General features: G+C 38.0%; 1 protein-coding gene across 1 annotated transcript in view; it reads left to right on the forward strand.

Annotated features, from left to right (window-relative positions):
• Positions 1–496: 496 nt before the first annotated feature.
• The window catches only part of LOC135325140 (3',5'-cyclic-AMP phosphodiesterase 4D), a 604546-nt gene continuing 587675 nt past the window's right edge, over positions 497–17367 (forward strand). Inside the window, exon 1 of the mRNA XM_064502789.1 lies at positions 497–904. Within this exon, the coding sequence (XP_064358859.1) occupies positions 821–904 (84 nt within the window). The 5' untranslated portion in view covers positions 497–820. The remainder of the gene's footprint in view (positions 905–17367) is intronic.

Here is a 17367-nt window from a genome sequence, read left to right on the forward strand (position 1 = left end):
ACCATGAGATTTCCCAGGAAAGACAACTTTGGCATCATATGCTCTAGTGTGTGAATCTTAGTCTGTCTTGGATTGTTTTAGTGTTTCTTTTTTGTTTATTAGTTGAAGACACTGACTCTTGTTCATCCCCCTATCTCCATGGAAAATGATAGTCTCTTAAATCTTAAACCTTGTATTTTTTTACACTATGGCCATGCAGGTGGCTTTGTTGCAAGGGCTGCTGATTAATGTACTGAATGGGCACCTGTGGTCTGAATAAAAACCTGCTCTAATCAGATTTATAGAAGAATATTTCACATTAAGCAGTAGCATTATATTTAAATTAAGAGCAGGAGAGCACTGAAGCAATTGCATATGAAACACAAATCCAGTTTCCATAGTTTTCTGTCAATAATGTGAAAAAAATCAACTCATTAGGAGGATGGCTCTCTTCTGAAACATTTCAGCTGATGTTATGCATATTCAAATGTAGTACTAGCTGTCTGAGTGCAATGGGAGATTTGTTTGATTGAAATTATTCTGCTGTTTGAACAGCGAAGCTGTGATTTTCCCCCCACTGCCCCGCCCTGCGCGCCTGCCTTGTTTCGGGTTTCCCTCCCTCTACACAGAAAGCAATCCTAGATAAGCAGATTAATATGTGGGATAGCTCCTCTTCATTGTTCTGTGCAGCCCTTCCAGCTTTTTGTAGCCAGTTGGACTTGTTAGGAGGAGCTAACTGATTGCTTGCTTCCTGGGCTCAGTTTCATAAATTATAGCACAGCATGCATGAGCATGATTCCTACAGTTGCAGTAATCCCGAGGCCTGTCAGTTCCTGACTTTATGCATGTTTATTCCTACTTGTTTTATAATATTGCACTGGAATTTCCTGTCTTAGATAGTTTGCTATTGCATCTTCAGGAGTCTGTGAGTAATTTTGACTTTTTCAACTCTCAGTTAATTACATACTGTAAGCAAGAATGCTTGTGTTTAGGAAATAGTTCATTAGCAGCTAACACTTGAGATTCTGTGCTGTATGAGATCAAGTACAGTTAACCTTGTAGCTCTTCTCTTGCTAGGGTTAACACAGTTTCATGCCGTTGCATGTGCTTAGTGCATCTGGGGTTCAATCATTTCTGAAAAGGGCTGTTTGATCCCCATATTCCTTGTACTTCTATAATAAAATATACTGATGCTGCATTACACCTCATTTGTGTCTAATCAAGGCATACGGTGTCTTACATTTTCATATAGTTTGTACATTGTATAATAGCAATGGTGGTTGAAATATTGAAGGAATGCACAGAAATATCAGTTTACAGTAGAATAAAGAAACACCCTCCTTTCTCTCTTTTTCCTTTTCCCCCATCTCCTCTAAATAGAAATAGACATACCAATAAGAAGCAGGACAGTGTTAACATCCAGTACTTTATACAATTGTAAAGCGTAACTCAGTGTTTTTTTTATATGGTGCTTTCCTTAATCTTTAGGAGTTGTTTTTGTAGCAAGCTAAATGCCAGCATGTTAGAGTTCACTTAAAAAAAAAAAAAAAAAAAAAAAAAAAAAAAAAACCTACTAGCAGTGAATTAAAACAGTGGGAAATGCTGCTCAGGATCTGCAGGTTTAATCAGATGGAGTTATCACAGTGACTCCCTCATCGGTTTCCTGAGATTGTGGAGTGTTACTTCGGTGCAACAGAGGCTTAAAACAATAGAGCAGCAGATTGAAATCAGAAAGCTACCAAGGTAGTGCTCTACATCTCTCTAGTAAATGCTACAAGGTCATATTCATTACTATATATGCATTAGTTCATGCAAGGAACTTTCCACATTGCTTGCTTTTCCAATGGAAATACCATTTCATTGTGTGATGTAATAAAACCGGTGTTTGTGGGTAAATAGCTTGGGTTATACTAAGTACATACTTTCTGCTAGCAGAAAGTAAGCTTATGCTGTTTCTTATTAGCTTTCCTTCTTGAAGCCATAGCTTTTCAGACGGATTTATGTGAGTAAATAATTTTAAAATAGAAAATGTTCTTCAGACAGCTGACTTTTTCTAATGATTATTATAGCTTTCAGGGATATAAAATGCATTTGTAAAACTTCTGCAGTATTATTTTTTGTTAGCAAAGAAATTCTTTTTTGAACCCGTAATAGAAAAAGAGGAATGCAATTTAGCAAAATGCTTATATTCTATTGTTAAATACTTATTTTACATAGTGTTTGGCTACATTTTCAACTTCTAAAGTAAGTTTTTTAGCTATTGAATTTATGGTTAATAATGAAGTAAAACAATTTCTTCTCTATTAGCAGCTTTATGCCTATGAAATTTCTTCGTATAAGGAGTGCAAATGCATGTTTTTCCAAATGGTCAATTACATGTAGTGTGTTCTGTAGTGTATGCGGTATTACTGCTTACACATCTTACGCTGTAATGCACAGAGTTAAGCAAGATTAAACTGACTATAATAAAGTAGAAGTGAAGACTATAGTAATACTGTCGCAATCGCTTTTGTTACATGTGGCTCAGCAAAATAAACTTAATTCCTCTAAATAGTTTTATGAAGTTAAACAGAAGTGTTGTGTTTCATTCAGATAGTATTCGAGATAACTTTCTCCAGCTCAGCCTTTAGCTGTCAAGTGTAGTAAATATACGTGTAATGTAAGACCTAATCCACAGTGAAATTCATTTGACTGAGATGGTATGCATTTAGTGAGTCACTGAATTATAGGGGGGAAAAAAACCAGTTTATACTATGGATATTTCTGAAATAAATCCCAAGTAATTTTCTTAGATGTTTCATACATGCATAGTTCTTATGATGTATGCAAAACACAAGGGAACACCTTGGGGAGGTATTAAACTTGGAGAATGTGGTATTGTGGTCTGAACAGTCACATGACTTGTCACATTTTTTCAACAAATATTATCTCTGCCATGACTTTTTTTTTAACTGAGTCAGGATATTTACATCTGAACATGCTCCTTTACTGTCCCTATGCTCAACAAAAATGAGAGACTAATCTATGGAAAAAAGCTTGCATATTTTTTAAGTGAGTTTCTTATAGCAGTGTATATGCCATAATCCCAAGGGGACTAATGGGGAAAACCGGTCTTCTGCTGTAGCTGAGTACATGCGCTGCTTCAATACTGTTGATAGCATGTTTCCAGGAACTGCGACGTAATTGATTTAAATTCTGTAGGTGAGAATTGGGACCTAACATTAGTGCGAGCAGTGCCTGCAGGCTGGATCAAAGCTCTATTGTGCTGGATGCTGTTCAAACAAGTAGTAAAAGGCAGTCCCTGCCCTTAAGAGATTATAAACTAAACAGGATGGTAGACACAAGATGGAAGTACATACGGTTTAAACATAACCTTGAGCCAGTCACAGCAAGTCAGCAACTTAGGAGGGAAGAAAATCCTAGGACAGGGCTACAATATAGTGTTGTATTAGAAATATTTGTAGCAAAGAGCTAGGGCAGTGGAGGTCTCCCTTAGGACACCTGTTTGATCCCAGAAGCAGTATAGATATATTGTACCGAAGGTAATTATCTACCTGAATTGTGTGGAATTGACTTGTGCTGAACACTGCTGCTTCCCGTGTAGGCGCCCCAAGTTCCCTAATTCATAGTTCAGTGCCTGCTTGGCTATAATGGCCCTTCCTGAAGGAAACTTTCTGTTCACTATTATGTTAATTTATCTGCTTAGTCCAAACACCAGTGCATGCAACTCACCCAGTAAAACTCAAGGTACTACCTTGAGCAGGTAAATTTTGTGTGTTCATCTGCTAATGTAAGACTGATATGAAGGAATAGTGTTAAATGCTTTTATATGTAATTTGGAAGATCTTCTAAAAACAAAAAAACACCCAAGCCCCTTTAAACTCTAAGGTCTGATGCTTTGCTAGTGAATCAGCAGTGTAAGTTCAGGTATCCATTCCAGCAAGATAATTAATATAAAAACTTTGTAACATGTTTTGGAAAATATTTTTGTAAACATTTTGCTCACAAATATTCAGAACTATGTCTGCTCATTACAGAACTACAGTACTGGCTGCAGTTATGTCCTGCTTTTTCTCTGTGTTACAATCTCCAGTAAGCCATTTGCAGCCAGTGAAACATTTCTTCCATTTTATGCCCACTTGCACCAGATGCCAGTTGTATGAGGAAATCCCTGCCCCCAAAGCTACAAAACAGAAAAACAAGTTTTGTCTTCTGTAAACTGTCCCCGTTTGATCCATGGCACGCAGCTTATGCATGTACCACTGGCAGGTCCTTCATGCAGGCAGCTGACAGAGAATTGATCCTAAAAAAATCACTGAAAGGCACAGATCATCGCTTGGTAGGGCAGCTAGTGCATGCCCCTGCTCCTGCTAATAATTCACGGCAGCTCTGGGAATTAAGCACAGGTCAAAATTAGTGGAGGATCTGACAGGGCCTTCTGTTACTGTTGCTATGTAATATTATTTCAATGATAATAGTAAGTGACTTTGAGTCAGGCACTGCTTATCCCAGGAGTAAATACTCTGGTGTTCCTCAGTTTTACAGTTTTAAAATACTTTGGCTTCACAGAAGAATGTAGTGATATCACTGGATTGTTGTGGGTTTATGTTATAATATTTCATACAAACGATACAGAGCTTATATTCAGAAATCTGCAGTTCACAAGAAAGAGTAGAATTTTACTTTGCCTAAATGTACACTGAACTTTTTCTTCTCTTTTGTTTACAGTGGTCTATTTACATTACTGAATTAACTATGTACAATATAAAATATATTCTAGGGCTTGAAAATAAATAGGTCAAGCTCAACCAAAAATCTTTTCTTTCTCTCTCTTTTTTTTTCTCTTTTTAAATGGGAGGTATGTTGCTTTCTACCAGGCTGATCACTGAGCTATTGCACCCCCCCCCCAAAAAAAAAAAAAAAAAGTGGGTAATCACATTGCTGCAGTAAGGTATTATATCCTTATATCGTCTTAAGACAGCATAAGAGTATATCTGTGATATCTGTGTCTCCCAGTAGTTCACTCAGCACATGTAAAAGGTGTGTGTGGGGAAACTTGAAGGAAAAAAAAAACAACCTAGTTCCAATCATATTTAGAAATAAGAAGGAACCAAAGGGAAAAATAGGGAATGTTGAAGCTAAAATTAGTTGTTCAAACGGATGTTTTTAAGATGTCTTTAAAATGTTGTTTTATAATTTTAAATGAAGTGCACAATGCAGTTTTGCTTGCATGGGGGAGGAAGAGAATCTTCAGATAATATTATTAATGAAGTAGCTTTTGTCTAGCTTGTCTAATTTTGTCTGTGCGGTCACTTCTTATGGACGCTTCTGTGGTGAATGTTCTGAAGCTAAAATACACTTCAAAGTTGCATGTGTGAATGTTCATGGTAGCTGAACATTGGCATTTGTATATATGTTGAAAATGCCTTAAGCAGAAACTATACAGATTATTTGCATGTATTTACATTTTCAAGGTCATGGTTTCTTTGTGTCAGGATCTGAGCTTTGTGCATCTGAAAAAGTAATAACCTGTTCGTGTTCCAGCTTGCTTTCCTCAAATGAAAATGCTCCTACTCAAAGTAGAAAACAAAAGTATTTAAATTTTTGAGCTATCATACCAATGTTCTCCCTCAGTAACATAGCTGCTGGCTCCTGTATGGTGAATTCAGTGTTCTCTGTATGAGAAATCGTCTTTGTCTTTTGCATTAAATAATATGCTCACAAGTTCTACCCGTCAGTGAGCTGAGAGCTAGCAAAGCTCCGATTTGCCATCGCTTGGAATCTGAGTTACAGCCCACAGATATGATGTACCAAGGCGGCTGACAGCCTATCTTGAGTATGATCTCATCTATCTCTCCGCTTCTGCCAAACCTACATAGACCAAAGCTTTTTTGAATTGTCATGGTCAGAGGCTCTCAGTAAGGACTGCAAGTATGCTCTTTGGGGGCTGCTAGAGCTTGGAAATGAAATAATTCCAGTTCAGTAATAGATCTGAAAAGATGATAAAAGGAGAGGAACAGCTGTTTGTGTATTATGAATTAGTTCAGTATACTTTGTGGACATGGATGACAAATATTTCCTTTGTGCGTGATGTGTGTTTGTAGGTGGCTTGAGGGCAGGTCAGGAGCTGAAGTGGAGGGCTAAAAGGGGTGTGGCTTTATGGCCTGTGATAGACAAGGATCTAGGTGGGAAACTCCTAGGACCTGCTGAGTTTGCTGTGGAAACTGAGCTGGCAAAGCTTGAAAGCTGTTTTATGCCCAGTTTCACAGGAAAACAAGAATTTTGAGACTAAAAGGGATGTGTGTTCCACAGAACCAGATTCACTGAATCTGTGCTTGACTGCGGTTGTTTTTATCCCAGACAACTCTCCTATATCTTAAGCCTTCAGATATGGTCGCAGAGAGGAATGCTGCTCATCTTGCTATGCTGAATTTTAATATGCAGCTTACCAAGTCTTCAGTGATAGCTGTTTTTCCCTGTGGTCAAACCTTTTTGCCAATTTTTTTTTTTTTTTAATTTTTGCTCATTCCTGTCTTACAGTTTTGAAAATGTAGGCCTTTATTTAACAGTAAGCTCCCTGTGAAAACTATGTAGCTTTTCTACCATGTAAAAATAAATGTTGTGCATGTGATATAATGACACCACCAAACCAGAGCCAGCAAGTATGTGGTTGTGCTTATAATACATATGCTTTTAAAAGCTGAATTTTGGAGATGCGAATGATTTTGTTTGTTGTTTTTACATTTTAAATGTAAGATTTTATTATGGGGAAAATATGTATCAAATCTATTTATTTATTTTTAATCCAACATATTTAACAGTTAAGTTGAAATGGATTCTGTCTATTCTGTATCCTATTATCTAGGGATCTGAGCTACGCTCCTCCCCCCGCAAGCTTTTTGAGATCTGCGTGCTAATGTGAAAGATTGTAGTTTCATTCATATATAGCCAATGAGTTTGCATTATGTCCTTCTCCCCCTCTTTCCTGCTTCATGAGTGAAGTGCTATAGAAAAGAAGACAAAGTGTTTTTTACTTTCTGTGCCCTCAGTAAAACACATCCTAATGCAAGATTACTGTGGTGAGTAGATATTTAAAGTATGTGTACAAAAGATCATCACAGAGAAAAGCTATAAAATCCAAATTATGCTTGAAACCACTTTTAAATTAAATCAAAGCCTGGATTTTTAATATCTTTGCCTGTCATGATCTGAATACTGTATACAGCTTCTAGACTCAACTCACATGGAGGTTTTGAACATCTGTGGCTCATCCATTTAAACAGATGGTAAAATCTGTGATGTCCCAGGCATTTGCAATGCAACATGGTGTTTGGCACAAATGCATTTGTACATCCACCTATCTTTGACCATTAAAAAGATTGGCCTTGCTCCAGTCTTTTGGTCCATTCTAGCTGTGTGCTGCTCTTGGACTTGAGGGATGGGCCTCAGTTATCTCCATATGGATGCTTCCTAGCAAGACACTTAATTATGTTGAGAGGGGAATTTGTTAATTACTGACTGACTCAGCCTTTTTTATGATAGGTTCTCATATAGTGGATATTGCACAGCATGTGTTTATATGGTAAACTAAACTATTAGCTGAAACCTGAAAAGACCTGGAAGATGATATGCTGTGCATTTAATTCAAATTGGAAGGTATAGGATTATCTACCTAATGCCCAGCTAATCAACATCGTTTTTGGGGTTTTTTAAATTCAAATATATATCTCTTTTTTTTGAAAAAACAACTGTTGCTCTGAATAATCTGTTCAAGTTTATTTCGGATGAAGACGGCTGCTCCTGATGACAAAACAGAATCTGAGTATGTGAACCGCAGTCATTACAGGCCCTTCGTGAAGTCTTCTCACAGAAATAGCACTGAAACATTCAGACTGCCTTGGCATGCCTGGCTGTGGGAATACTGGCGTATAGGATAACCTACAGGAAGGGAGTAACAACACTGAAATTCCCCCCAAAGTACAATATAGACTGATCAAACGGCATCCTTCTGTCAGTTCCTCCGTGCGAGAGGAATAATGACAGATGGCATTTAAAATACACACAAAAAGTAGTGCTAGAAAATAGCTACATCAAGGTAATCGGCCATAGGGCCTTTCGTCATTTCCAGGTTTAGCATGCAGTAGGAAAAACAGCAATAGCAGGAGGAAGAGGGGAAAGGAGAAGAAAAAAAAAATGGCAACTGATGATTTTTAGCTGGTTTAGTAGTTAGCAACATCTGTTGGCATACTTGGTATTGTGGGAAAGTGTGTGGAAAAAGGTATGAAATAACCCTTTCAGAAGCTATTAATTGAAAATATAGGAAATGTCTTCCCTACTTTAGCAATAGGTTGAATTAAGAGATTTGAAGGGGATGCTTTATGGCTCAAAGACTCAGTTTTTCTGGAGTTCTTACATTAGCTGCTTCCTAAAATAATACACTTATATGCTGTTTTCATGAGAGAGAAAAAAAAGCTTATTTTTGGAGGATAATTTCTTGTAGCTTCAGCTACTGACTCTTAATTCTATCTTTTAGTAAGTCTTATTGCAGTTTAACATCAAAATATCACCTTCCAAGTCATTTATAATGATTTTATCACACATTAGTAACAACTTTCCAGTGCTGGCTGAGATTCCAGGGTTTTTAATGTAATCCCTGGTTTTAGATACTCTTGATCCTTCTAGACTATATGGAGCGTTACTTTAAAAATTCCTCTTTTCATTTGAAGTTTTTCATCCTCAGAAGTTTTCATGTGCTCATGGCAGTTGTCATTTTCAGAGATATTCAGCACTTTACCATGTGTGTTGTATTAGTGTTAAGATAATCTGTTCTGGAAAAATATATTTATTTTCTTCCGTATTTATTCTTCCTAAAATCTGCTCTTTAGAGAGGTTCTTCAGCAGTGAAGCTCAGTAAGTTGGCCGCTAAAAATTATAACTGTATTTTTATGATAGTAAACAAAGTCTGTGTTGTAGGTCTGTGGGTGGTCTCTTTGCTTTTGTGTTTGTTTGTTTTCTGAACCGAGATGTTTGCAAGGCTGTTGGGTTGGAATCCTTTATAAATCATGGGCAAGGGTCACTCTGGCCTCGAGGCCAAGTATCACTGACTGTACGTATCCATACGAGGCTGCTCTGGGTGCCATAGCCTTAAAACATTCATTTTTTTGTGCACTCCCTCCATTCCCCACCCCCAGTAGAAAGTGTCTGAAATTATGTTGAAATGATGCTTTCTAGCAGACCATCAGAGTGAAGTTTTCGTAGTAGGAAACATGACATGTCCAGCATGCTTCGGAGTCTGGCAGCAGCACGCAAGGGGGTATCTGAGGATCTGAAGCCAGCTGGGATAGCAAAGGGTGGGGGGAGACAAACCTGGGGAAATCCTGCCTGTCCCTGCTCCTGGGGATGTCCCCGAAGTGTGCCATCCCTCGCACCATGCCTGGGTGCTGTCCCACCATGCTGGCTGCCACAGTCAATACTGCACCAGCAATGTGGGTGGGAGATCTTCCTTTCCAGGGCAACTCTGGGGAGTTTTTGTGCAAAAAGACTTGAGAAAACTGCAAGTTACAAAAATTAAATTGCTTTTCTATGGGAAGCTGTATCTGTGCTCATCAGAGGTGTTCATTTTTACTATATATCAAGGCAACATGAAGTAAAAGTTATGACCTTGGCTCAACAAGATAATGCAAAATGTACAAGAAGTTAAGCATGTAATTCCACTGAAATCTGTTAGCTTCAAATTAGGTGCTAATGTAGTACCTCAAAGTGAAAAGGTTTAACAGTATATATTTTTTACCTTATATTTTAGTTTGCATTTTTTTATGTTAAAGCCTGCTTAGTTTTTGCTGTTCATCACTGTGATGATCCATGAGCAGTTTAGTGTGGGAATTTCTTAAGCACTTTATACTTGCTTAAATTTTTTTTATTGATCTGCTTTACCACATAGTATGTCTGACTTCAGTCAGTCCAACACTACATATGCAATTTAATTTGGATAGCTTTTTCTGGGGAAAAAATCTTATTGTATTGCTTTAGGGAAGCGATTAATAGGCATGTAAAATCAAAATTTCAAAATCCAGACTGATTCCTTAGGAAACCTAGAGTAACACATTGTTCATGGATTAACACCTTCAAGCAACATTAGACAAATGTGAAGAGAGAAATATTTCTGGCTGATTTAAAAAAAAAAATATCGTCAGGTGAAATAATAATTCTTGCCTTGAAACTACTATTGACTATCTGAAATTTGCAGGCAATGCTTTGTATGTAATGTCTTGCTGACCCATGCACTAAATATTTCAAAAAGTGTGCTCTACTCTGTGATGATCTGATATTCACTAATGACTGAATTAAAGGATAGTTGAGAGGCAGATCATGTTTTTGATAAAATGACAATTTATCATAATATACTGGCTTTATTATTATTCCTTTTTTTCCCCACTTGCTACTTATGCTCATTTTCTCATCATTCAGATTTGTAAGTGATCAAGTGTCAAACAGTAATTTTGGAATTCAATTATACTTATTAATAAAACTCGGTTTATATAAGACCATATAAATCATCAAATAGCAAATAGCCTATTTTAAAAGCAGAATAGTACTAAAACCACTTATAATACTAATCCATTCATGAAATTACATTTTACACTTGATCATTCTAAAAGCCCTAGATTTAAATGAAACAGTTTCGTAGCAAGACTATATAATACTCAGTTTGAAGAAAACAGAAATATAAAACAACATTAGATTGTCACGGTTGTTGGCCACCCTGATTTTGATAGGTAGCTTTGAAAGCAGAATGCAGGTCACACAAAACTCATACCTGTAGTAAAATTTTAGGCCTACTACTGTCAAATACCACTGTGTGGACCACTGGGTACAGGGAAAGGGAGGAACCTGGGTGGGGAGCTTCAGCGTTTGCTGCCTCCAGGGCAGTTCCCGTTAGGCACTGTGGAAGTCCAGGTTCAGTTTTAGGTTTCTTAGGGGGTTATAATCTGGTGGGTTTAGCTGGTTCTGTGTCCAGCATATTTTTATCTTTGTGTGCTTCAATCCAGTCCTTGCCTTTGGCAGCCTCTCCTGCATTTCTCACTGTTTCATCCCACCCCACCTTTTCCTAGCTAGCTAGCCATGTTGATACCTATCCTACTTGCCTGTTTTCCTGATTCAGTTAACTTCTGTCTTAATCTTTTTCTACTCGGTTGCTTTCGCTCCCTGATTTATTGCCATGTTTGCTTATGCCTTAGTACTAGACTTGGAGGCAAAATCAAGACCAATCCTGTAATAATAATAAAGAAGAGTCTTGGTGGTTAAAGACACGTACTTGCTCTGTATTTGGGATTGCCATCCACTCTAGCTGTAGAAGAAACAGCAATTGCTGATTGTTTTCAGGGCTAGCGTGCTCCAGCCTACCATGTATATGATGCCTGCAGCCCTTCTGGCCCATGGTAGTTGAGACGGGACAGAAGAGATTAGTTGATCCAGGTCCTCTGAAAACTCAGCCTCTGAAGTACGTATGTCAATTGATTTTTTTTTTTCCCCCCTTTTCCTCCTTCCTCCAGGTGTTTATTATTTGGGAATTTTCACAGGGATAACAGAAAGTGCCTTTGGTCACATTCTCCCGGTTCACTGAACTCTGTGGCTAACCTGTCTCCCAAAAATTCAGTTTGCAGAAAACATCTGTTAAGGGGAATTTCACTCCAAACACCTGGAGTTTGTCAAAATTTGTCAGCAACCAAAAATAGGTTCTCATACAAAGAAGAGTAAAGGAGTTTTATGTAATAGGCATAGCTCAAGAGTGGTTTAGCCATCCTTATCCCGGGAGCCTTGTGCCTTGAATTCATAAAACTGAGGTGCTCGAGCTTCTGCATGCAGCAGGGAAGGGGAACTCCTGGAGCAGCCTGGAGGCTGGAAATGGCCCTCCGGAGCGATGGGGCTGGGCTTTCCCTCAGCCAGGTTCTCAGCGAGGAAACGATTGCAGCTCTGGCAGTGTTTCTTGCTTTCTCCTGTAGCTGGGAGCTGGTTTACGCAGTTGCCCCTAAACCTGCACAGGCGTGATTTGTGTCGTATGGCAAAGGAGATATCTGCATACTTGCATTAGTGCTGCTTGAGATGCAGCTGACCATCTGGATCCTGAATTTCTAAAGGGCTTTTTCCAAATCAGGTTTAACATTTCTCTCTGCTTCATAGTCATGTGGCTTAAATTCAATTTCTTGGAAAATATGTTTCTGATATGTACAGGGCAGATTCTGTATGGAGAGGAATTTTTCACATTTAAGATAAAGGCATTTAAGGGAGCATTTTGTTTTATTTTTTCAAATTTAAATACTGGTCTTAAGATTTGCTAGATAAGCTTAAATTAAAATGTGGTTCTTCAGCTCAATGAAATAAAATATTTTTAAAAGCTCTGCGCAGTTTCTCAGAGCAAGTTAAAGGTTTAAATTCAAGTTTTATAGCATTAATTTCTCGGACCAATTTTTTTAAGGCAGTTGTGCAAATGTTATGTAAATGGTTATGTTATGTAAATTATGTAAATGTTACATTCAGTACTATTATTTAGGTACTTGAATTGTTTTTGTTAAAATATTGCTAAGAAAGAAAAATCCAAGTTTATACTGTTTCCCATTGTCAATATCAGTCTGAGGATGGCGAAATGTAACAATACAAATAGCTTGGTTAAATGAAGACAGATTCTCAAAGATAGTTCTCTAGATCCAGCCACTCCTTTCCAAAGGGAAGTCAGAAATGAATTTTCCTATTGAAATGCATATCAGGAGTTCTAAAAATATATATTAAAACATGTAGACTTCTTTCAATTGCTGAAGAGAATTGTGCTGAAAATCTGATCAATGGTTATGATGCTATAAAGTATGTACAGCTTAAAATCAGAAAAAAAAAATCATATTGTGTTACCTAAGACTCTTCTGTTTCTTTTCGATTACGGTAGGTAGAATCACGGAGCAGTTGACGTTGGAAGGGACCTGTGGAGATCAGGTCCAATGCACCTGCTGAAAGCAGGGTCAGCTAGAGCAGGTTGCCTGGGACTGTGTCCAGTTGGGTAGCTCCCATAATATTTCTGAATATTTTGTTTAGTTTCTTTCACTACTTTTCTTTTATCAGAACACTTTTTCTCCTTTCAGTCAAGCAACATATGGAGCTACCTTTCACGGTTTGCCTGGGTTAGAATTCCTTTGGAGGAAAAATATTTTTTCCAGAAGATTTCTTCTAAAAAAAAAAAAAAAAACAACAAAAAAACAACCCCCCCCCCCCAAAAAAAACCCTTTAGTTCCTTATATGAAAGAGGGACAAAAAGCTCTCAGAATAGGGATGCAGGCAAGTTAGAAAACTATTTTAAAAATAAGTTCAGAAAAACCTTAAGTGCCTCTGGCTGCACCCAGGTATCTCAAGCACACAGTTTTGAGAACCACATTATGTCCATAAAATAAACACGGTGTTTTACAACAAATAACAGGGAAGCCCTGACTCTGGCCAGGAAAGACTAGGGCAAACAGACAAGAGAAAGAACGTGTATCCGAGTTTATCCCCAAACAGTTTGTAGAGTAAAGGTTATTTTCATGAAGGAACGTACCTGTAGAATGAGCAGACTTACTATTTGCTGACCAAAAGATAAAACCTCTGCAGATCTTCGTATGTATTTCTATGGTAAAAACACACAATGCCACATTGAGAAGAATGTAGCGGTAAATACTTGGGTATTTACCTATGGTGGAGTGTGAGTACTGCCTAGTTTGTTCTTTACTTTCATTGTTCTTCCTTTATTGAATGTTTGTGTATTGCACAGCTGCTGGCATTTGCAACTTTCAAATTACTCTCTATACTCCCTTTGTCTAGATATATTTGACTATTCAAAATAATGGGGATCTAAAAGTAGGAATGTGTGGGATAAATTTCTTCTAAATTAGTAGCAAATGTACATATATCAAAATATCCTTTACATGATTGTGTTAAAAATTACAGGTATTTTAGAAAGTGCCTAGAGTAAAATAGGAAACCAAATGAATGACTCTACTGAGCACCATGATCTTTCCAGATGTATTCGTCGTGCAAAAAATTCAATTGTCAGAAGCAAGTAATATTCTCCAGGGATGCCTCAAATGAATGGGTAGCGTCTTCCAAAGGCTATGAGTTAATCTGTAAATACTTGGCACTGTCTGTGCATCAGTTGCATTTTGCCAGAAACTTTTGCAGGATTTTTTTCTTTTACATCAGGCCACTTCTTTCCTTGCCAAAGTGTCCCAGAGGGCTAGATGTAGTACCATCACAGTAATTGGTAGAATTTCTTTTGGATTTGTGTGGCTGACATCCCCCCTCATCAGTAAAATAGCTGTAGTTACTAGTGCTCCAGTTCAGCTGAAGCCAAGGTACAAGGAGGTGCTTGGTTGTTTGAAAAAGTATTACATCTCAGGAAAAGCTTGGCTAAATGTCCCATTTTTAATTACTTTTCATCATCATTGGTATTTGTTTTCTCACTTTATAGATAGTCTTATTGGCCTGTTTTTTTAAATCAAATCTCAAGTAATTAGAATAATAGAAAAAAACAAACTTTGCCCTCGTCTAATAATAAGAATTTTGAAGGGAATGAAGTGGAACAATGAAGCAGAAGATTTTCCGAAGGGTGACTAGGACAACACTTAAACAGGAGCTGATGGCTCAGGCTGCGGTTTTAACTGGAATCATTAGTTCTTTCATCATCCATTCCAAGCCTCTCCATCAAATATTCAGGAAAGCATCCTTATTTGGCCTGTGCCAGAGATAGGCCTCAAACTATTTTGATTCAGGTCTTGTTAGATTCTATGGACCGTGACCCTTTACAAAGAGCAGCGTAGTGCTGTACTCCAGTGCGAAGAAGAAAACCCTCAAAGCTTCCTGTGAGACCTCTTGAAGTGTGAAGCTATCTCAGCTGGTATTTATTTAGCAGCAAAAGCACCTGTCGAAATGAAACCAGGATCTAGAATAACTGAGAATTATTGGAGCATTTTCCTTAGGGCAGTAAACTCCATGGGGTGAGGAATTAATTTTAAGTTTATATACCATGTGTCCTTGTGGATTACTTCTCAGTATTTCATTGCGTAAATATGGATAAAAGTATCTTAAAGATTTTGGCTACAGGTAACAGGATGCTGATCATGTTTATTTTATTCTATTCTTTTTTATTCTTATCTGCTTAAAGTCAGGCTCAGAATTTTCTTTTTTTCCTCTATGGTCCAACTGAGACCTCTCTTAATCTACAGTCTGAGGATGATGATGGTTTGGGTAGAAAAGATTTGAGAGACTGAGAAAGACACTGCATGGGAAGCGCATATTTGCCTTGTTTTCTATTAGTGGGATATTTCTGAAAAATAGAAGAGCTTGGAGGAAACTTGCTTGTGAAGGACATGCTTGTTAGTGAGGTCACTTGGTGCTAATCAGTGCAGCAGAAGTGGTTCTATTTGAGAGAAAATGTCATAACACTCAGTGAGTCAAACCCAGGTCTCAGTGAGGATGACAGGTGCCCCTCTTGAGAGTCTGTCATCAAAACTGTCAAACGGTAGATTTTGCTGTCTGGCAGATGGAGGGCTCAAGGTCGAGTAGGTCCTAATGAATGCATTGAATGGGGTTGAGTGGGATAATCTGCCAAAGCAAAGGGATTTGCCAAGGACTGTGGTACTCTGGGAATTCTACATGCTTCTTCATCTACACATGAATTCTCCACTCGGTATGAAGAAGTTTCTGAAAGTCACTCAAGTGCTCTCAGGACTAATTATTTCTTTCTGCTATTGCCTTCTACTTTAAATGCACTGAGGAGAAAAAGGGAAAAAAAAATGCACCATAGAATTATCTGTAATTCCTTCTTCTCTGCAAGGACTGTCTAAATATTTAGATTTATGTTTTGATGTTGCTGTAACCCTGAACTCCCTCTCTGGCACAACATGCCTCCATGCATCAAGCTGGAAGTTCAGCCTTGAAGCTAGCTGTCATGCCACAGGCTGAAAAGTGAGGTGAAAGCTAGACAAAGTGTATGATATATTACAAGTGGGTGAAAAGCTAACACTGTAAGATGGAAAAGGAAATAATAGCTTCCTGGGGTGAGGTCAGCTCCTTAAAATGCTGTTCTTCATTTCAATGATGGCCATGCGCTAGGCGGCATTTAGAAATCCTGTATTGCAGGGATAAAGAGCAATTGGTAGTGCGTGATGGAAATGTGACTAGAATTCTCCTTCTGTTGACTGAGAACTGAACGTGGTTTTCAGACTTCTGTAAATCTTGTTTCAGTATTTAGTGGGATGACCCTGTTCAGATCTGGCCTCATGGAAATAAGGACAAACAGGGAGTTAGCTGGTGAATGCTTCTGTGTTTAAAACAAACCAACTGCTATGTTTTTTGAAATGAACTTTAGAGCTTTTGTCATGGCTTGCTGGAGGAGCTGTCAATAAAATGCAACTGAAATGGTAGTAGGTCTGGAAATGAGAGCAGTAGCCTATTTCTGAGAAGAGAATGGGGTTACCGTGAGTGCACAGCAGCACTGCGTGTTGTAGGTATGTTGTAAATACAGTGCAGGCATGTGTATGCGTGCTTCTTTTGGTGCTCTCTTTAAAGATTGTATGCATATAATTGTGGGAAACAGCAGAGGTGATGTTGCTTCTGGTCTAAATAAAGCTTGTAAGTGACAGTATAAATCAGGTAGTACAGAATATCCACTACAATTCATTTAAATTGGTTGAGAGTGCTTGTGAAGACGAAAGATATAGCATAAAGAGATCTAGGGATGCTTAACCTGTAAGCAGAATTTAATGATATGGGGAAAACTTCCAAAGAACAAGCAGTGATCAGGCATGAAACTGAGTGTTACGTACCAGTATGCAGGCAGGACACTGCAAATGCAATTCAGACTTAAAATAGCATGCCTAGAGGTATGCTATTATGAAGCTGAGAGATAATAACTCCTTTAGATATATCCGTGATGAAAAACAGCCTTTTTTTTTTGTTTTGTTTACTTGTTTTTTCTCCTTTTTTGACCAGATCAGTATAAGAAAATTGGAGGAAGCAGAGAGCAAAAATAAAAATAGTCTCAGACTAATTGCAAGCTAGGAATCAAAGATGACTCATAAGCTAATGCAGGCAATTGAGTTGTTAGCATCAACACTTTAAAAGAGGGGATGTTGTTTGCACTGAAACATAGCTGCAGATTGTGCTGACCAAAAATGCATATGAGGAGCTTTGAGTGAGGGGAACATGTGAGTTACTGTGTACAGTTTGGGTTCTCCAATTCTGCATTTCTGAGTTAGGCTACACTCCGCCCAGGAAATTTTATTATGAGCAGAGATGCTTGCCAAGACAGTGCCATCTAGGGTTAAGCAAGAGAGCTCAGTATATAAAACTAGTGAACACAAACCCTTT

This window comes from Dromaius novaehollandiae, chromosome Z, assembly GCF_036370855.1.
Source record: "Dromaius novaehollandiae isolate bDroNov1 chromosome Z, bDroNov1.hap1, whole genome shotgun sequence".
Taxonomy (NCBI): Eukaryota; Metazoa; Chordata; class Aves; order Casuariiformes; family Dromaiidae; genus Dromaius; species Dromaius novaehollandiae.